The sequence below is a fragment of the Arachis ipaensis genome, chromosome B5, assembly GCF_059453495.1.
Source record: "Arachis ipaensis isolate K30076 ecotype BB chromosome B5, ASM5945349v1, whole genome shotgun sequence".
Classification (NCBI taxonomy): Eukaryota; Viridiplantae; Streptophyta; class Magnoliopsida; order Fabales; family Fabaceae; genus Arachis; species Arachis ipaensis.
In genome coordinates this window covers 138,597,565-138,619,685 of record NC_142440.1, presented here as the reverse complement: position 1 = coordinate 138,619,685, position 22,121 = coordinate 138,597,565, and the positions used below count along the sequence as shown (strand labels likewise).

The 22,121-nt window shown below is 39.1% G+C and overlaps 1 protein-coding gene, 1 non-coding gene and 1 pseudogene across 2 annotated transcripts; 1 reads left to right on the top strand and 2 right to left on the bottom strand.

The window, feature by feature from the left end:
* Positions 1-5,031: 5,031 nt before the first annotated feature.
* LOC148565931 (small nucleolar RNA R71) lies at positions 5,032-5,139 on the bottom strand. Its single transcript, XR_015884308.1, has one exon. It is a non-coding gene; the product is annotated as a small nucleolar RNA R71 (small nucleolar RNA).
* A 7,337-nt stretch (positions 5,140-12,476) lies between these two features.
* Positions 12,477-13,736, top strand: LOC148565930 (uncharacterized; annotated as a pseudogene).
* Positions 13,737-18,959: 5,223 nt separating this feature from the next.
* On the bottom strand, positions 18,960-20,633 carry LOC148565929 (uncharacterized). Its single transcript, XM_088487306.1, has 4 exons — positions 20,561-20,633; positions 19,656-20,503; positions 19,496-19,547; positions 18,960-19,204 (listed from the first exon to the last, which is right to left on the bottom strand). Exons 1-4 carry the CDS (start codon positions 20,631-20,633, stop codon positions 18,960-18,962), a joined length of 1,218 nt encoding a protein of 405 aa, XP_088343432.1.
* Between the last annotated feature and the right edge of the window lie 1,488 nt (positions 20,634-22,121).

The window sequence follows — 22,121 nt, the reverse complement described above, 5'->3', positions numbered from 1 at the left end:
AACCGTTAATCATTCGCTCTTCAAAATGGCGCCGTTGCTGGGGAATTGCAAACGTGTGCCTTATTATTGGTTATTGTAAATATTTTTCTTTTACTTGTTTATTTGTTTTTGTTTTTCCCTTTTATTTCTATTAGCCACTATGAATTCTCACCCCTCTCGCTTTGAGTTTGGTTCTAATTTTGTTGAAAGGAGTGGAAGCCATAACAGAAATATGCATTAAGGTCTAAGCAATCAGAGATAGATGGAGCCAAGAGGATCTGATCAACCCTTTAGGCAACAACACCCTCCAAGATATCATGGGCAAGGACCACTCTACAATGCATACCAAGCTGATAGATATGGTGGACCCCCTTGTAATTACCAACAAGCCCCACCCTGAGCTTATAGATCATTCTCTCGACATAGCTTTGAACCACCACACTCACAAGTTCCTTTTCACCATTCACCACCATATGACCCTTATCCACCACAATTCCAATCCAATTATTCCCAAGAACCACCACATTCTTATTATGAACCCTCTCCCCCAACCCATGAACCCTCATATCCACTCCAACCTCCAATGAATGACAAACTTCGTGTTCTTCTTCAAGGGCAAGCGAAGATGCAAAGGGACGTACTGGAACTCACTACTGCCTTAACCGAGGTAGTAAATATAATAGCTTCCCGACATCTGAACACTCAAAGTACTCCCATGGCTGCATGTGGAGAATCAAAAGAAGAGCGTAGCATGAAGGAGACGCTAGAAACTTCGGTGGACAATGAGGAGCATGGCTTTGTATTGGAACAAGTGGAGGAAGCCATAATAATAGTTGTAGAAGAAGAAGTGGTTGAAGATTTAGGAGATGCTGAACCTCCATGGGAATCGAGAACTGTAAAGGATTCCACCGAGAAGTTCAAATTTGATGCCAAGGAGGATAGTGCATGATGAGCGGATAATTTATACGCTTTTTGGCATTGTTTTTAGTATATTTTTAGTAGGATCTAGTTACTTTTAGGGATGTTTTCATTAGTTTTTATGTTAAATTCACATTTCTGGACTTTACTATGAGTTTGTGTGTTTTTCTGTGATTTCAGGTATTTTCTGGCTGAAATTGAGGGACTTGAGCAAAAATCAGATTCAGAGGTTGAAGAAGGACTGCTGATGCTGTTGGATTCTGACCTCCCTGCACTCAAAATGGATTTTCTGGAGCTACAAAACTCAAACTGGCGCGCTTTCAATTGCGTTGGAAAGTAGACATCCAGGGCTTTCCAGAAATATATAATAGTTTATACTTTGCTCGAGGATAAATGACGTAAACTGGCGTTCAACGCCAGCTTTTTGCCCAATTCTGGAGTTCAGCGCCAGAAATGGATCAAGAACCAGAGTTGAACGCCAGAAATGGATCAAAACCTGGCGTTCAACTCCACAAATGGCCTCTGCACGTGGAAAGTTAAAGCTCAGCCCAATCACACACCAAGTGGGCCCCGGAAGTGGATTTATGCATCAATTACTTACTTATGTAAACCCTAGTAGCTAGTCTATTATAAATAGGACTTTAACTATTGTATTAGACATCTTTGAACATCTTTGGACGCCTGGTTCTTAGATCAGAGGAGCTGGCCATTCGGCCATGCCTGGACCTTTCACTTATGTATTTTTAACGGTAGAGTTTCTACATTCCATAGATTAAGGTGTGGAGCTCTGCTGTTCCTCAAAGATTAATGCAAAGTACTACTGTTTTCTATTCAATTCATCTTATTTCGCATCTAAGATATTCATTCGCTCTTCAACCTGAATGTGATGAACGTGACAATCATCATCATTCCCTATGAACGCATGCCTGACAACCACTTCCGTTCTACCTTCGACTGAATGAGTATCTCTTAGATCTCTTAATCAGAATCTTCGTGGTGTAAGCTAGAATGATGGCGGCATTCATGAGAATCCGGAAAGTCTAAACCTTGTCTGTGGTATTCCGAGTAGGATTCAATGATTGAATGACTGTGACGAGCTTCAAACTCGTGATTCCTGGGCGTAGTGACAGACGCAAAAGGATAGTAAATCCTATTCCAGCATGATCGAGAACCGACAGATGAATAGCCGTGCCGTGACAGGGTGCGTTGACCATTTTCACTGAGAGGATAGGATGTAACCATTGACAAGGGTGATGCCTCCAGACGATTAGCCGTTCCGTGACAGGGCATTTGGATCATTTTCCCGAGAGAAGACCGAAAGTAACCATTGACAATGGTGATGCATCACATAAAGCCAGCCATAGAAAGGAGTAAGACTGATTGGATGAAGATAGCAGGAAAGCAGAGGTTCAGAGGAACGAAAGCATCTCTATTCGCTTATCTGAAATTCTCACCAATGATTTACATAAGTATTTCTATCCCTATTTTATTAATTATTTTCGAAAACTCCATTACTATTTTATATCCGCCTGACTGAGATTTACAAGGTGACCATAGCTTGCTTCATACCAACAATCTCCGTGGGATTCGACCCTTACTCACGTAAGGTATTACTTGGACGACCCAGTGCACTTGCTGGTTAGTTGTGCGAAGTTGTGAACCATGGTATTGGCATCATGTTTTTGGCGCCATTACCAAGGGGAAGAAAGAGCGATGAATTTTACATAATTAAAGTGTAATCACAATTTCTGCGCACCAAGTTTTTGGCGCCGTTGCTGGGGATTGTTCGAGTTTGGACAACTGACGGTTCATCTTGTTGCTCAGATCAGGTAATTTTCTTTTTGTTTTATTTTCAAAATTTTTTCAAAAATCTTTCAAAATTTTCTCCTTTGTTTTCGAAGAAAAAAAATTTATAAAAACGTTTTCAAAAATATAATTTTTCTTCAGAATTTTTAAGAATGAATTCTAGTGTTTCATGAAGCATGGCTGGCTGTAAAGCCATGTCTAATACGACTGTAGGGCATGTTAGACGTGTCATGTCTGAGTTACAAACTAAAGCTTGGCTGGCTATTAAGCCATGCCTGACCCTTTGATTGGAGCTTTAGAGCATAAGATTCCTGGAATTCATATTAAAAATTTTGAATCCTTATTTTTCTCTTTTCTAAATAATTTTCGAAAAATATAAAATAAAACTCCAAAAAAATTAGAAAATCATAAAAAAAAATCAAAAATATTTTTTGTGTTTCTTGTTTGAGTCATGTGTCATGTTATAAGTTTGGTGTCAATTGCATGTACATCTTGCATTTTTTTCGAAAAAAAAAAATTTCATGCATTCATAGTGTTCTTCATGATCTTCAAGTTGTTCTTGGTAAGTCTTCTTGTTTGATCTTTGCATTTGCATGTTTTGTGTCTTTTCTTGTTTTTCATATGCATTCTTGGATTCTTGGTGTCTAAGCATTAAAGAATTCTAAGTTTGGTGTCTTGCATGTTTTCCTTGCATTAAAAATTTTTCAAAAATGTGTTCTTAATGTTCATCATGATCTTCATAGTGTTCTTGGTGTTCATCTTGACATTCATAGCATTCTTGCATGCATTCATTGTTTTAATTCATAACTTTCATGCATTGCATCATTTTTCTTGTTTTTCTCTCTCATCATAAAAATTCAAAAATCAAAAAAATATCTTTCCCTTTTTCTTTCATCAAATTTGAAAATTTAGATTGACTTTTTCAAAAATTTTTAAAATCAAGTTGTCTCTTATGAGTCAAATCAAATCTTCAATTTGAAAATCTTATCTTTTTCAAAATCTTTTTCAAAAATCAAATCTTTTTCAAATTTCTTAGTTATTTTCGAAAATTCCAAAAATATTTTTCAAAAATCTTTTTTCTTATTTTTATATCAAATTTTCGAAAATAACATCATCAATTAATGTTTTGATTCAAAAATTTCAAGTTTGTTACTTACTTGTTAAGAAAGGTTCAAACTTTAAGTTCTAGAATCATATCTTGTGATTTCTTGTGAATCAAGTCATTAATTGTGATTTTAAAAATCAAATCTTTTTCAAAAACTAATTTCAATCATATCTTTTCAAAATATCTTCTTATCATATCTTTTTCAAAAAAAAAAAAATGATTTCAAAATATCTTCTCTAACTTCTTATCTTCTTATCTTTTCAAAATTTGTTTCAACCAACTAACTAACTTTTTATTTGTTTCTTACCTTTTTCAAAACTACCTAACTAACTCTCTCCCTCTAATTTTCGAAAATATCTCCCCCATTTTTCAAAAATTTCTTTTTAATTAACTAATTATTTCAATTTTTAAATCTTAATTTTCAAAAAATTACTAACCTTTTTCAAAAACTATTTTCAAAAATCACTAACTCTTTTTCAAAAATTATTTTCAAAATTTTCCCTCTCTCATCTTATTCTATTTATTTATTCATCTACTAACATCTCTCCCTCACCCACCAAAAATATGAACTCTCTCTCTCTTTTTGAGTTCAGATTTTTCTCTTCTTCTTTTCTTCTACTAACAATAAGGAACCTCTTTACTGTGACATAGAGGATTCCTCTTTTTTTCTTTTTCTCTTCTCTTTCTTATGAGCAGGGACAGAGAAAAAAGGCATTCTTGTTGAAGCTGATCCAGAACCTGAAAGGACTCTGAAGAGGAAACTAAGAGAAGCTAAATTACAACAATCCAGAGACAACTTGATTGAAAATTTCGAACAAGTAAAGGAGATGGCAGCCGAACCCAACAACAATGCAAGGAGAATGCTTGGTGACTTTACTGCACCAAATTCCAATTTACATGGAAGAAGCATCTCCATTCCTACCATTGGAGTAAACAATTTTGAGCTGAAACCTCAATTAGTTTCTCTGATGCAGCAGAACTGCAAGTTTCATGGACTTCCATCTGAAGATCCTTTTCAGTTCTTAATTGAATTTTTGCAGATCTGTGATACTGTTAAGACTAATGGAGTAGATCCTGAAGTCTACAGGCTCATGCTTTTCCTATTTGCTGTAAGAGACAGAGCTAGAATATGGTTGGACTCTCAACCTAAAGACAGCCTGAACTCTTGGGATAAGCTGGTCATAGCTTTCTTAGCCAAGTTCTTTCCTCCTCAAAAGCTGAGCAAGCTTAGAGTGGATGTTCAAACCTTCAAACAGAAAGAAGGTGAATCCCTCTATGAAGCTTGGGAAAGATACAAACAGTTGACCAAAAAGTGTCCTTCTGACATGCTTTCAGAATGGACCATCCTGGACATATTCTATGATGGTCTATCTGAGTTATCAAAGATGTCATTGGATACTTCTTCAGGTGGATCCATTCACCTAAAGAAAACGCCTGCAGAAGCTCAAGAACTCATTGACATGGTTGTAAATAACCAGTTCATGTACACTTCTGAAAGGAATCCTGTGAATAATGGGATGCCTATGAAGAAGGGAGTTCTTGAAATTGATACTCTGAATACCATATTGGCTCAGAATAAAATATTGACTCAGCAAGTCAATATGATTTCCCAGAGTCTGAATGGAATGCAAGCTGCTGCATCCAATAGTACTCAAGAGGCATCTTCTGAAGAAGAAGCTTATGATCCTGAGAACCCTGCAATAGCAGAGGTGAATTACTTAGGTGAACCTTATGGAAACACCTATAACTCATCATGGAGAAATCATCCAAATTTCTCATGGAAGGATCAAAAGTCTCAACAAGGCTTTAATAATGGTGGAAGAAACAGGTTTAGCAATAGCAAGCCTTTTCCATCATCCACTCAGCAACAGACAGAGAATTTTGAGCAGAATCCATCTAGCTTAGCAAACTTAGTCTCTGATCTATCTAAGGCCACTGTGAGTTTCATGAATGAAACAAGGTCTTCCATTAGAAATTTGGAAGCACAAGTGGGCCAGCTGAGTAAAAGGATCACTGAAATCCCTCCTAATACTCTCCCAATCAATACAGAAGAGAATCCAAAAGGAGAGTGCAAGGCCATTGACATAAGCACCATGGCCGAACCTGTAAGGGAAGGAGAGGACGTGAATCCCAAAGGGGAAGACCTCCTGGAACGTCCAGTGATCAATAAGGAGTTTCCCTCTGAGGAACCAAAGGAATCTGAGACTCATCTAGAGACCATAGAGATTCCATTGAACCTCCTTATGCCATTCATGAGCTCTGATGAGTATTCCTCTTCTGAAGAGAATGAGGATGTTACTGAAGAGCAAATTGCCAAGTTTCTTGGTGCAATAATGAAGCTAAATGCCAAATTATTTGGCATTGATACTTGGGAAGTTGAACCTCCCTTGTTCATCAATGAACTAAGTGATCTGGATCAACTGACATTGCCTCAGAAGAGACAGAATCCTGGAAAGTTCATAATACCTTGTACCATAGGCACCATGATCTTTAAGGCTCTGTGTGACCTTGATTCAGGAATAAACCTCATGCCCCTCTCTGTAATAGAAAAACTGGGAATCTATGGGGTGCAAGCTGCTAAAATCTCATTAGAGATGGCAGACAATTCAAGAAAACAGGCTTATGGACAAGTAGAGGACGTGTTAGTAAAGGTTGAAGGCCTTTACATCCCTGCTGATTTCATAGTCCTGGATACTGGAAAGGAAGAGGATGAATCCATCATCCTAGGAAGACCTTTCCTGGCCACAGCAAGAGCTGTGATTGATGTGGACAGAGGAGAATTGATCCTTCAATTAAATAAGGACAACCTTGTGTTTACAACTCAAGGATCTCTCTCTGGATCCATGGAGAGGAAGCAGAAAAAGCTTCTCTCAAAGCAGAGTCAAACAAAGCCCCCACAGTCAAACTCTAAGTTTGGTGTTGGGAGGCCACAACCAAACTCTAAGTTTGGTGTTGAACTCCCATATCCAAACTCTAAGTTTGGTGTTGGAGAGTCTCAACAATGCTCTGAACATCTGTGAGGCTCCATGAGAGCCCACTGTCAAGCTATTGACATTAAAGAAGCGCTTGTTGGGAGGCAACCCAATGTTTATTTATCTAATTTTATTTTTGTTTTTCATGTTTTCTTAGGTTCATGATCATGTGGAGTCACAAAACAAACGAAAAAATTTAGAAACAGAATCAAAAACAGCAGAAGAAAAATCACACCCTGGAGGAAGCACCTGCCTGGCGTTCAACGCCAGAACAGAGCATGGTTCTGGCGCTGAACGCCCAAAATGGGCAGTGTCTGGGCGCTGAACGCCCAGAACAAGCATGGTTCTGGCGTTCAACGCCAGAAATGGGCAAAAATGGGCGTTGAACGCCCAAAATGGGCACCAACCTGGTGCTGAACGCCAAGAGCTGTGTGCAAGGGCATTTTGCATGCCTAAATTGGTGCAGGGATGTAAATGCCTTGACATCTCAAGATCTGTGGACCTCACAGGATTATCTCAGGATCTGTGGACCCACAGGATCCCCACCTACCTCCACTCACTCTCTTCTCTCTTCTCAATTATCCTCTATTCCCAATAAACACTCTTCCCTATTAACCCTTTACCACTCACATCCATACACCCACTTACCTTCAAAATTCAACATCTCTTTCCCACCCAATCCCACCCATATGGCCGAATACACACCTCCCTCCATCTCCTCCATATCTTCTTCTTCTTCTTCTTCTATTCCTTCTTCTTTTGCTCGAGGGCGAGCAACATTCTAAGTTTGGTGTGGTAAAAGCATAGCTTTTTTGTTTTTTCCATAACCATTGATGGCACCTAAGGCCAGAGAAACCTCTAGAAAGAGGAAAGGGAAGACAAAAGCTTCCATCAAGGGTCTATAGCTCAGTGGTAGAATATTTGACTGCAAATCAAGAGATCCCTAAGATACCTCAGGGGATACATTTTCTTCCACACAATTATTGGAAGCAACTAAGGGTGAAACATCAAGAGCACTCCATCATCCTTCATGAAATAAGAGAAGATCAAAAAGCAATGAGGGGGGAGCAACAAAGACAAGGAAGAGACATAGAAGAGCTCAAGGACGTCATTGGTCCCTCAAAAAGGAAACGCCACCATCACTAAGGTGGATTCATTCCTTGCTCTTATCTCTTCTGTTTTTCGTTTTCTATGTTAAGTGCTTATCTATGTTTGTGTCTTCATTACATGATCATTAGTAGTTAGTAACTCTGTCTTAAAGTTATGAATGTCCTATGAATCCATCACCTCTCTTAAATGAAAAATGTTTTAATTCAAAAGAACAAGAAGTACATGAGTTTCGAATTTATCCTTGAACTTAGTTTAATTATATTGATGTGGTGACAATGCTTCTTGTTTTCTGAATGAATGCTTGAACAGTGCATATGTCTTTTGAAGTTGTTGTTTAAGAATGTTAAATATGTTGGCTCTCGAAAGAATAATGACTTGGAGACATGTTATTTGATAATCTAAAAAATCATAAAAATGATTCTTGAAGCAAGAAAAAGCAGCAAAGAACAAAGCTTGCAGAAAAAAAAATGGGCGAAAAAAAAATAGAAAGAAAAAGAAAAAGCAAGCAGAAAAAGCCAAAGCTCTTAAAACCAAAAGGCAAGGGCAAATAAAAAGGATCCCAAGGCTTTGAGCATCAGTGGATAGGAGGGCCTAAAGGAATAAAATCCTGGTCTAAGCGGCTAAACCAAGCTGTCCCTAACCATGTGCTTGTGGCGTGTAGGTGTCAAGTGAAAACTTAAGACTGAGCAGTTAAAGTCAAGGTCCAAAGCAAAAAAAAGAGTGTGCTTAAGAACCCTGGACACCTCTAATTGGGGACTTTAGCAAAGCTGAGTCACAACCTGAAAAGGTTCACCCAATTATGTGTCTGTGGCATTTATGTATCCGGTGGTAATACTGGAAAACAAAGTGCTTAGGGCCACGGCCAAGACTCATAAAGAAGCTGTGTTCAAGAATCATCATACTGAACTAGGAGAATCAATAACACTATCTGAACTCTGAGTTCCTATAGATGCCAATCATTCTGAACCTCAATGGATAAAGTGAGATGCCAAAACTATTCAAGAGGCAAAAAGCTATAAGTCCCGCTCATATGATTGAAGCTATGTTTCATTGATAGTTTGGAATTTATAGTATATTCTCTTCTTTTTATCCTATTTGATTTTCAGTTGCTTGGGGACAAGCAACAATTTAAGTTTGGTGTTGTGATGAGCGGATAATTTATACGCTTTTTGGCATTGTTTTTAGTATGTTTTTAGTAGGATCTAGTTACTTTTAGGGATGTTTTCATTAGTTTTTATGTTAAATTCAGATTTCTGGACTTTACTATGAGTTTGTGTGTTTTTCTATGATTTCAGGTATTTTCTGGCTGAAATTGAGGGACTTGAGCAAAAATCAGATTCAGAGGTTGAAGAAGGACTGCTGATGCTGTTGGATTCTAACCTCCCTGCACTTAAAATGGATTTTCTGGAGCTACAAAACTCAAAATGGCGCGCTTCCAATTGAGTTGGAAAGTAGACATCCAGGGCTTTCCAGCAACATATAATAGTTTATACTTTGTTTGAGGATAGACGACGTAAACTGGCGTTCAACGCCAGCTTTCTGCCCAATTCTGGAGTTCAGCGCCAGAAATGGATCAAGAACCAGAGTTGAACGCCAGAAATGGATCAAAACCTGGCGTTCAACTCTACAAATGGCCTCTGCACGTGGAAAGTTAAAGCTCAGCCCAAGCACACACCAAGTGGACCCCGGAAGTGGATTTATGCATCAATTACTTACTTATGTAAACCCTAGTAGCTAGTCTATTATAAATAGGACCTTTTACTATTGTATTAGACATCTTTGAACATCTTTGGATGCCTAGTTCTTAGATCAGAGGAGCTGGCCATTCGGCCATGCCTGGACCTTTCACTTATGTATTTTTAACGGTAGAGTTTCTACACTCCATAGATTAAGGTGTGGAGCTATGCTGTTCCTCAAAGATTAATGCAAAGTACTACTGTTTTCTATTCAATTCATCTTATTTCGCTTCTAAGATATTCATTCGCTCTTCAACCTGAATGTGATGAACGTGACAATCATCATCATTCCCTATGAACGCGTGCCTGACAACCACTTCCGTTCTACCTTCGACTGAATGAGTATCTCTTAGATCTCTTAATCAGAATCTTCGTGGTGTAAGCTAGAATGATGGCGGCATTCATGAGAATCCGGAAAGTCTAAACCTTGTCTGTGGTATTCCGAGTAGGATTCAATGATTGAATGACTGTGACGAGTTTCAAACTCGCGATTGCTGGGTGTAGTGACAGACGCAAAAGGATAGTAAATCCTATTCCAGCATGATCGAGAACCGACAGATGAATAGCCGTGCCGTGACAGGGTGCATTGACCATTTTCACTGAGAGGATAGGATGTAACCATTGACAAGGGTGATGCCTCCAGATGATTAGCTGTGCCGTGACAGGGCATTTGGATCATTTTCCCGAGAGAAGACCGAAAGTAGCCATTGACAATGGTGATGCATCACATAAAGCCAGCCATGGAAAGGAGTAAGACTGATTGGATGAAGATAGCAGGAAAGCAGAGGTTCAGAGGAACGAAAGCATCTCTATTCGCTTATCTGAAATTCTCACCAATGATTTACATAAGTATTTCTATCCCTATTTTATTAATTATTTTCGAAAACTCCATTACTATTTTATATCCGCCTGACTGAGATTTACAAGGTGACCATAGCTTGCTTCATACCAACAATCTCCGTGGGATTCGACCCTTACTCACGTAAGGTATTACTTGGACGACCCAGTGCACTTGCTGGTTAGTTGTGCGAAGTTGTGAACCATGGTATTGGCATCATGTTTTTGGCGCCATTACCAAGGGAAAGAAAGAGCAATGAATTTTACATAATTAAAGTGTAATCACAATTTCTGCGCACCAGTGCACAACCTCCAAAGCATATACCTTGTGAAAAATTGGACGGAATAGACCAAGAAATTGATTCCTTAGGCAGTGATGATCATGACTCAAGTTCTCCTAGTCACGAACTTACATCCGCAAATGAACTCCTTGAGCCTGAAGAACCTCATCCAAGTGAATACGAAGATGATGTCGAAATAGATTTCTCTCAACCTCCAACGTATGACTTGAGTGACGAGGAAGACATAGAAGACTTTGATCAGGACGCAGTTGCAGTTGAAGAATTTCGCAAGGAAGTGGAGGAATTCACAGAAGAATACAAGGGAGTAGAGCTTACAGAACCACCGGAAACACCTATCCCAAGGCCATGACCACCTAATACAAGCTTCAAGTGGGTACAATCCTTAACCTTTATCTTTACTTTTCCACTTGAATATAGTTTGCTTGAAACAGATGGCCAGCTTAGAGCTCTCTGCGGCTTTAAGAGTAATAGGGAAATGGCTCGTACTCAGAGCTGGTGTACCAGATTCAATAAGGTTCCACGCTTCAATTCAAAGTGCACGGATTGGTATCAAGCTCAATTGAGTAGGTCTCGGAAGGCGTTTGGTCATCTTGGTGAGAATACAATTTCTAAACCGCCTGGATGGAAGAATATAGATAAAGACAAAGGCAGATTTAAAAGCAAAGTTTGGGATCCTGGAATCTATTCTGACATTCGTCACCCCAGGAGCCTGAGAATCTGTTTGAAGCTGCTCAAAAGCTTTACATGCCTAGTTTGGGACCCCGGAGGCTGTTGGCATTCCAAACATTGGTGGAGATTTCTAGATGAATTTAAGCACAAGCCACCATAACAGGAAGCTCATCAAATGTCCAACTTAAGGACTTTAACTAAAAGTGCTAGGTGGGAGACAACCCACCATGGTATGATCATTTCTTTTTCAATTTTATTTCGTGTTGTTTGTTTTTATTTTATTTTATTTTCATTGAACCTGGAAGTATTCATAACATCTACATTAGCACTGCATATTGCATACTGCATAATTGCATTAAAAAAAAATTTTTCAATCCACGCGAGCGCGCAGGCCACGCGTGGGCATGAGAAAGAAATCGGCGTAAAGATCCAACGCCCAGAAAGTTGGGCTGGAATCGTGCGGCTGGTGTGCGTTTAGCACAAAACGGCCCACGCGTTCGCGCCCCTGACGCGAACGCGTCATTTGCAAAACACTCATCCCACGCGAAAGCGTGGGCGACGCGTCCGCGTCGCGTGGATATTATGGCCCCCTAAATGGAACAGAGAGTTGCGCTGAAACGACGCTGGAATTGTGCGTTTAGCACAATTTACAGCGACACGGTCGCGTGCCTCACGCGTCCGCGTCATCCATCTTTTACCCCACCGACGCGATCGCATTAATTACGTGACTGCGTTAACCCCATTTCACCCTAGTCACGCGATCGCATGCTCCACGCGTTTGCGTGGATTCAAAAACACTAACCCCAACCACGCGAAACCCTAGCCCCCCTGCATCACCATTCTCCCTCCCAACCCCCCTCTGCCCTCTCTCTTCTCCCCACCCAACCGCCACCACTCCCTGCCACCATTCCCACCACCGCGCCAGACCCAACCGCCGCGCTACCCCGACCGCCGACGCCCTTCTTCCCCCCTCCTTCTTCCTTCCCTCTCCTTCTTCCCTCTCTTCTTCCCTCAACCACCACTGCAATTTCTGCTTTTTAGGATGTCTGACCCTCAGCGCAAAGGAAAAGACAAAGCAACCACTGACAAACGAAAAAGAGGCAAATCCTCTATGTCCATCCTGGACATTTTGCATGATGACTCCTGGTGGGAAAATCACTTTACCCCGCAGGAGAAGGCTGACCAGTTCCTCACTGCCAATAATCCAGTTAAATTTGTAAACAGATACTGTGAGCTAAAGTATCCAGTATTTGCCACTTCCAGGAACCTGTACCTGGAAAGAACTCTAAAAATTCCAGAAGAACTACAGCAGTACACCTCCGAACAGATAAAACAGAGAGGCTGGTTCTTCTTGAAACGAAACTTGACAGAGGTCAATGCTTCCTGGGTCAGAGAGTTTTACTGCAACTATTTCAAGACTTCCCTGGGTGCAGTGCACCTCAGAGGGAAACAGATTTTGGTCACTGAGGAAGTCATTGAGGACATCCTCCACCTTCAGCCTAAATCCGATCAGCCTGACGGTTACGAAAAGGCTGAAGAAGATATGCGCTTTATGAGATTTGACTGGGATGCTGTCAAGCAGAGAATAGCCCTTGATCCTACTGTCCCTTGGGTCATGGGAAAGAACACAGTGATGCCTAAGGAAATCAAGCTGATTTATCTGAATGATGAGGCTCAGCTCTGGCACCAGATTCTGAGCAACTATGTGATGCCGAGCACTCATGAGACAGAGCTGCCTGCTGCTATGATCACCCTCATCTGGTGTGTGATGGAGGGTAAGGACCTGTATCTGCCACATTTCATCCGGTATTATATGGTCAGGGTCCATGTCAGAGGCACTCTCCCTTTCCCTTATCTGGTCACCCAGCTAGGCCGTCGAGTCGACGTGCCTTGGGAGCTTGCTGATGAAAAGTCACCTGCTGCAGACTGCAAGAAGATTATCTCTCACAGTAGAAAGTTTCAGGCTTTAGGTTATAGACCCCCATTCTTCACCGCTTCTGATGAGACAGCCACACCTTCAGCTGCCCCTTCTTCATCCACTACTGCACCAGCTACCACCACTGCACCTCCACTTACCTCAGAGCCCATTTATCACTTCGTGCACCGCCTATTTCAGTAGCTGGACCAGATGGAGCGCCGCAACAAGCGGCAATATGAGAGATCTGAGCGTCGCAACAAGCGACGCTATGAGCACCTCAAGTTGATGATCCGATCCGGCGGCGACATCCCCTCTGAGCCTGACACCCCTTCTGATACATCTGAGGTGGAGGAGGATGATCACGAGGAGGAGGCACCTACCTAGGCTGAGCAGGCAGGACCCGAGTAGGCTACGCCACAGCATGAGGAGCCACACCAGATTCAGGCCGCAGACCCAGAGATTCCTCTACAGTCAGCACCTCCACTGCAGCAGACAGATCCTCCTACACTTATCCAGTCTGCAGACCTTCAGGCTTCCACAGAGACTCCAGCAACCCATCCTTCCGGTGATGACACTTCTTCACACCCAGCTTGAGTGAGCATCGAGGACGATGCTATATTTTAAGTGTGGGGAGGTCGCCATCCCTGGCATATCTTTTTGGTGAACCACTACAGACTCTTTTTATCTTATTTTGTTTATTTTTCTGTATTTTCATCTTTATTTTTATTTTTCAGTACTTGCACATTGTTCTTTTGCTGTATTTCTACTTTATTTCCGCATTTTGCACTTTAGTGTTTATCTTAGACATTTAGTTTAGTTTGCAATTCTAAACTTATTAGTTATAGAATATGTGGATTAATTAGTATAGTTTACCCCTTTAGCATATATTAGTTTGGTTTAATTGAAAATAAAAAGAGTAAACTAGAAACTTTAGTAATTTAAAACAATCCACACACCTTGTATGTATAGCATTACATGTTAGTTAGTTAACAACATGTCATCAAGGAGGAACACTAAAATTTTAAAAGCCACCCTAATATTTACATTGAGAATAATGGGAACTCTTAATTTCTACTTGCATGACATACATAACTGATATATGATTTTTGAGTTGGAGAACACACAGCTTGTGAGTTTTGAGCTTAATTGTATGGTTACATAGTAACCATAAATTTCATTCCTGTGTGTTTTGCCCTTCTTTTTCATACTGATGTTCTTTACTTTGTTTTAATCTATATGTCCAATATAGAATATAGATACATACCAAGAGATGATTGAGGCCATCATTTGAATTTTTTCTCACTTATCCCAAATTAGCCTACCTTGTACATCACCCTTGTTAGCCTCCTTGAGCTTTTTAATCCTCTTTTGTTCCATAACCACATTACTAGCCTTAAGCAGAAAAATAAAATAAAAATCCCAAGTTGAATTCTTGGTTAGCTTAAGATAGATATTGTGTGTAATTTAAGAGTAGGGAATTTTATGGGAACATGGGATGATAGAAACAAAGTAGGAATTTAAAAAGAATAAGTTGTTTCAAAAACAAAATATTGGGAAGCATGCTCATGAGAAATCAAAACAATTGAATTACCATGTGCATTGATGAAAAAAAATTAATTTTTAGTATTTAAATAAGGGGATACAAAAATTCCCCAATTGCAAAATAAAAATCAATGCACATGGGGGCAAAATTTCAAAATTAAAATTAATACATGAGCTTGCAATACAAAGTGGGAAAATTTGGGTCAATAGATAAAGGAACTTTAAAACTATGTAAAGTATGTATGTTAGGTGAGATCTTAGACTAATCAAGGATTCACTTATTAGCTCACTTAGCCTTATACATATACCTTTACCTTTACCTTGGCCCCATTACAATCTTGAAAAAGACCTCATGATTTTTGTATGTCTGTATTCCATAATTGTTGATTGGTTAGATGAAGAACAAAGTTTTAGAAAGCAATGATAGAAAAAGAATAGAGTGAATAACCCAATAAACACTGAGTGACTAGAGAGTAAACACAAAATCCAGTGAGGGTTCAATAGCTCATCACCATATATCTCTGCTTAATTGTTAACTGTCTTGCAAGTTTGTGAAATAATTTTACCCATCTCAATTGTAAAAGTGCTTTAACATTATCTGGGGTTTGGCTATGCATATATGATTCTTTGAGGATATGAATTAATTTAACTACATGTAAGCTTTATATACAAGTGAATAATAACTAGAATTGCATTGCTCATTTAGGTAGTTGCATTTAGAATAGAATGCATTGCATGAGATTCCCCCATTCTAACTTTACCCTTTCTCTTGGATTTAGCATGAGGACATGCTATTGTTTAAGTGTGGGGAGGTTGATAAACCCATATTTTATGATGTATTTTGTGCTCAATTTAAGTGATTTATTCAATCCTTCATCCACTTATTCATGTAATTTGCATGGTTTTACTTTCCCTTCCTTATTATGTGATATATGTGAAAAACATGTTTCCTATGCTTTAAAAATATTAATTTTAATTGCCCTTTATTGCCACTCGATGCCGTGACTTGTATGTTAAGCATTTTCAGATCTCCTAAGGTAGGAATGGCTTAGAGGACAGAACGAAAACATACAAAATTAGAAGAAAAGCACAAAAATGGAGTTTTGAAGAAAAGGGCAGCAACGCGAACGCATGGACGACGCAGCCGCGTGCCCAGCGCGAAAAGGCAGCGACACGAACGCGTGACTGACGCGGACGCGTGCCTTGAGAAGAACACAATTGACGCGTACGCGTGCCTGACGCAATCGCGTGGAAGAGCAGAATATTTGTTATATGATACGATACTGAAATCCTGAACCATCTCAAGGAAACAATATTGCAAGGCTTGGAATAGCCTTGCGAACTTGTTATATGACTTTTCCCGATTATATAGATCTAGGATAGGGGTGTACAAAATATATCAGATCCACCCAATTAGCATATATGATCTATATCCCTCCAAAATTTTTGGATAATATATAATCTGATTTGATTGATCCGATTAAAAGTAAAAAAATAAAAAATATAGGCTAAAGCTAAATTAGATCTCATTTTACTCTTACCAATTTCAATAACCCTAGCCTAGCCTAGTCTTAATCCCACCCCATCCCATTGCTATTGTCTAGTCACTGTCCATTACTCCTCCTTTGCCACTACTCCCCTTCACCACGTTGTTATGATTCATCCTCTCTATTCTATTTCATTTGCTCTTAATCATTCTGCTTGGTTGTGATATCCTCCTACTTTTAAATTACTCTTGTCATATCAAAATTGTTTTACATATGCTTCTATGCTAAGCGCAACAAAGAGATCTGATTCTAATCACCACTATCCTCACTATCTTGTTGTTGTTGTTGTTGTTGTTATTGTTGTTGTTGTTGTTGTGAGTTTGCTTTTTATTCCTTATTGTGAGTATTACTATTGTTGTTGTATTAGAGGATTATAGTTACAATTCTCATTTGTCAATTGATTTCAATTTGGCATAAATTTTGTTTTTTTTCCTTGTTGCAGGTATCTTTTATTTTACTTGAATTTTGAACAAAAAAGGTGAGTGAAAAAATAAAAAAATAGAAACATTTTTGTTGACGGATCGAATTGGATTTCACGATAAAAAAGTTTAATATTCGATATATTCTGACCCAAAATCTTAATTGCGAATATGATCGAGCATCTGTTTAAATACGATCAAATCAGTGTACACTCTTTTCTGGACAATCATCTTTTGTTTTTTTTTTCTAATATGCATTTTTCTGTATAAATACTTAAAATAATAATTCTGTTGTTACACTTTTGTAAATGAGATAAGTAACATAATTTTGTTACCTATATTGTTTGTAAATGAGATTTATACACCTATCTTTTTTTTATCTAAGGTAGTGATTTCATTACTAGAAAAAGGTCCACTAAAGACTTACATGCTCCAGGGGGTAAATAAGTAAAAGTTTCACCAAACAGGATTAAATTAAAGCTTATTACATTGAAGAAGTCTGAAGAATTGGTAAAGTTAGCTCATGCCCTTCCGTTCTTGTAGCATAGCACGGGCTTCTTCAACACAAAGGGATGGAGGCTTCCTGGAACCGTCGAAGATGAAACTATTCCTGGCCTTCCAAAGCTGCCAAAGAAGGTTTGCCACTAGCTCTATCCAATCTGATTTGTCACCGAAAGTTTTCATTTTTTCTGTAATTTCTTTCCAACATCACCAAGGGTGTTGATCTGGGTTTGGAATGGGGAAGTCCACTAAGTGCCAAGCTTCCAACGAATCAATGCAATACCATAGACAATGGTGGACTGACTCTTCCGCCGAGTCACACCTGGGGCAGGCTGAGTTTACTGCTTATATTCTGGCACTGATTTTGAGCTTAACCGGTAATGCATGGTGCAGTAATTTCAAAAGAAAACTTCTAATTTTTTTCTTGGCTTTTCAACTTCCAGATGCTAGACCAAAGGGATTTCGAGTGGCATTGTTCTGGAAGAAACTCAAGCGGTTGATGATTGAATTGGAAGGAAACTCTGTACCCAGACAATCGAGTATGCCCCAGTTTGGTTCATCATCCAGGTAACCTTATCTTCTCCTCCCTGGATATTTTTTTGTAAGATAGCTGTTGCTACTACTGGGCTCAATGTCTTTGTTATTTTTTGTTGATTCCAGTGGCCATTTGATTGAATTAGTTCAGACACCCATTTTGAAACATGATATGAGATTGGGGTAGGATTAGGAGTAATAGCCACAAAGTTCATGACCCAAGAATCCTCCTTAATTCTGATTAATCTACCGTTCCCAACTTTTCAAAGGATACCTTTTTCCAACACCTTTCTGCTTTGTATGATGCTACGCCAACCCTAAGAGGGGTTCATTTCTGTCTCAACACTCAGAAATGTGGAAAATCTAAAGTATTTGCTTTTTAGGACCTTGTAGATTAACAAATTAGGTCTTGTTAAAAGCCTCCACCCTTGGTTTTCAAGCATTGCAAGGTTAAAAGCTTTCATGTCTTTAAAATTGAGTCCACCTTGTGATTTCGTTCTACACGTTATCTTCCACCCCACCAAATGTATCCTCCATTCATTACCTTTTTGTCCCCACCAAAACTGCAGAATAGCTCTTTGAATCTCTTCTAGTAAAGTGTCTGGTAACTTGAAGCAGCTTAAGGTATAAATCGGAATCGCCATTATGACAACTTTAATTAGGATTTCCCTGCCAAAAGAAGATAAGAGAGACCTTTTCCATTGCTGGAGTTTCTGATTTACCTTGTCTTTGATATAGTTAAAAGTAGTTCTTTTTTACCTCTGAATCACCGCTGGGAGTCCCAAATACTTGTTCTGATTCCCCACATGAGGCACTAGGAGAATATTAGTTAGGTGATCTCGAGTAGGTCTCGGGGTATTCCTACTAAAGAACACAGATGATTTATTTAAGTTCACCACTTGGCTACTCACTTCCTCATAAGTCTTTAGTATTCTGATAAGACTTTGACAATCTTTCTCAGAAGCTTAGCAAAAAAGGATAGAATCATCTATAAAAAATAGATGACTGAGTCTTGGGCAGCTGTGATTTATTCTCAATCCAGAAAATTCGTATCACTTTCTCCTCTATGGAGCAGATGGAATAGTCCCTTTACATAAAAAAGGAATAGATATGGGGAGAGGGGGGTCACCTTGTTGCAATCCTCTACATGGTTTGAAGAAACCATGAGGTTGTCCATCCACAGTAACAGAGTAAGAAATCGTCATCACACATTCCTTGATCCAGTTAATCCATTTGTCGCACAATCCAAGTTTCCTCATTATCTTCCAGAGAAAAGACCATTCAACCCTGTCATACGCTTTACTCATATCTAGTTTCAAAGCCAAATCATACTGATCAAATCTCTTATTCTTTAGAAAGTGCATAAATTCATGTGCTATCAGTTATCACTGATCAAACGACCCTGGATAAAAGCATTTTGGGAATCACTAATAACTCTGTTCATGGCCAACTAAAGTCTGTGCACCAGAATTTTAGAAATGATTTTATAGAAAACACTACTAAGACTTATGGGCCTAATATGTGTCATAGAGGTAGCATTTTCAATCTTTGGAATAATTAAGACTGATATTTGCATGATTAAAAGCTTTTAAAAGTTTACCTCCAGCAAAGAAGCTCTTGACGGCTTGTGCCACATCCATCTTAATTGTTTCCTAGAAGAACTGAAAAAACTTAGCCATAAAACCATCATCCCCAGAATAGGTTTATAGAAAAAACAAAAACTTTAACCTCTTGTTCTGTGATTGGTCTGATTAACATACGGTTGGTGGTAGCATTGATTTAGGTGAAATATCACAAATTTCCTCTGTGGGGTCCCTCGGGTCACTGGTTGAGAATAGTTTTGTTAAGTAATTCTGAGCAATAGAAGCTATTCCCTCTGTATCCATTGCTATATGCCCCTTTTCATCCTCTAACATATGAATCTTATTCTTTTGATTCCTTATCTTAAACTTAGAATGAAAGAATTTAGTGTTGTGGTCCCCCCAATTAAGCCATTGAACTCTTGATTTTTTCTTCCAATATCTCTCTTTCATTTCTAATTCATCTTCTATTTCTGACTCCAAACATTGGATTGTCACCAGATTGGCTTGATCAACTTTTCCTTTCTCATTTTCTAGTCGTTCCTTTAACTCAGAGATTCTTTTTTGAAAATTGGAATTAGAATGTTGCTGCCACACCACCAACTTGTGTCTGCATAACTTGAGTTTCCTAGCTAGTCTAAACATAGGAGACCCTATAATTGTATGCTTCCAACAGCTCTTTATCAAATTCACCACTTCAGATTTCTTGCACCAATTTTTCTGAAACTGGAATATCCTTTTTGCTCTTCTTTCGAGTCTCTCTGTGCTAAGGAGCAATGGCCTATGATCAGACCTAATATCATTCAAATGAAAGATATAAGCATTGGAAAATTCTTCTCTCCAATCTTTAGAAACCAGCACTCTGTCAAGTTTTTCTTTAATCAAGTTACCTCCAAATTGCCTATTACACCAAGTGAACTTCTCTCCCTCAAAACCCAAATCCAATAGTCTATCCTCGTTAATAAAGTTATTGAATGCTGGGATAGATGTATTCGATTTAGGTCTACCTCCTTCCTTTTCATGGATAGCTAGTATGCATTATAATCACCAAGAACTACAATATTGTCCCTACTGCTCTCCATGACTTGCAATAGTTGACGAAATTGTTCCTCCTCCATTCGCTTTTTCATGCTCAAAGACACCCTTATAGCCTCCCATTGTTGTCCACCTTATTGATTCTTATAAGAGAAATGAATAAAGAAGCTCTCTTGACATAAAATCTGCACCTCCATCCCTGCTTTTCATGCCACCACCAGTCCACCCAAGAGGCCATTAGGATCCACTATTTTCCAAAATTGAAAACCAACTTTCTTTATCACACCCTCCACTAACGAGGCATTATTCTTGGTTTCACAAAGGAATATTACCTCAGGGGGAATGAGATTTAATAATCCCTTGGATGTTGTGAACTGGCAGGAGTTTTCCCAAACTCTGACAGGTCCAAATCAACATCTTCATATCTCCTTAGGTGCCATTTTTTGGGTGGCACCCTCTCCCGTTACAGTTGATGTGTTATCTTCTTGGCAAAATTTTTTGTTGTTACTTGAGTTTCCTGAATCCTCCGAAACTCTTTTCACTTCTAAGACCAATTTCGATTTAAACCCCCTCCTCGTTAACTGCTTCAAGCTTTGCCTTTTGCCTTCTTTTTTGTTGATCACCTCCACTGAACTCCTAATAAAAAATTGGAGTACCATGTTCTTATCAACATTAAGTCTAACATCTTTTCTATCGTCTTTCCTTGCTTCTCCTATATTACCCCCACTATCAGCCACTTCTTTGCATTCCTCCTCTCCTCCGTACCTCAGATTATCCTTCTTTCCCTTCACGCCAGCCCCCCTGATTTGAGAATTATTGTCTTGGACTGAAAGACTCGCGAAACTTCTGATTAAGCTGACCGGCGTAGGCTTTTTCTGCTGCCGCTTTCTGTTCTCTTCCCTTTCAACATTGTTAGGATTTTTATTCTCTTTCATATTTGCAATTCTCCAGCCAGTTTGTTCAGCCCTTAGCCAAGGTCCCCATTGTTCCTCCTTAACATTGCCTCCCGCCGAATCCTCCAAATGCAAATTACAAGCTCGAATTTCATGACCTATGACCATAATAATGACAAAAATTACCAATGCGCTCATATTTAAGTTTGAGATCTATCACTTTTTCATTGCTGCCCACAATTTTAAATGATCGACGCAGCAGTTTGTAATGTCTATCATAATATGGATCTTCAACACCTTTTCCTCTTGACCTCTCATTGTAAACAGGTCTAAATCTAGAACTTTTTCCCAATGATTCTCCTATTCTTCTTCCCAAACTTCTTGTTTTACAGTGTTTGCAAAGCCCCCATAGTTGCAGCCATACGAAAACATGGGTAAATTCTTCCTTTAATTTCTAATTGCAGTTTCATCGTTCCACCTCTTTAAATTAAGAATGTAGTTTTTGAACTGTCATGAAGCGCCTTTTTCAATTCTTAAAAGATCAATTTCACTATAAAAGAAAAATTAGAAAAGGTTTTCTCTGTGGTCAATTACCTTGAATCCCTCTGGTTGTCTCCATATTGCAAATAAGGCGGCTTCTAAAGTCCCTGCAATGAAACCTCTGTCAGCGAGAAGTCTCCCAACCAAACTCCTTGAACATCTCTCGATACCTTTTTTT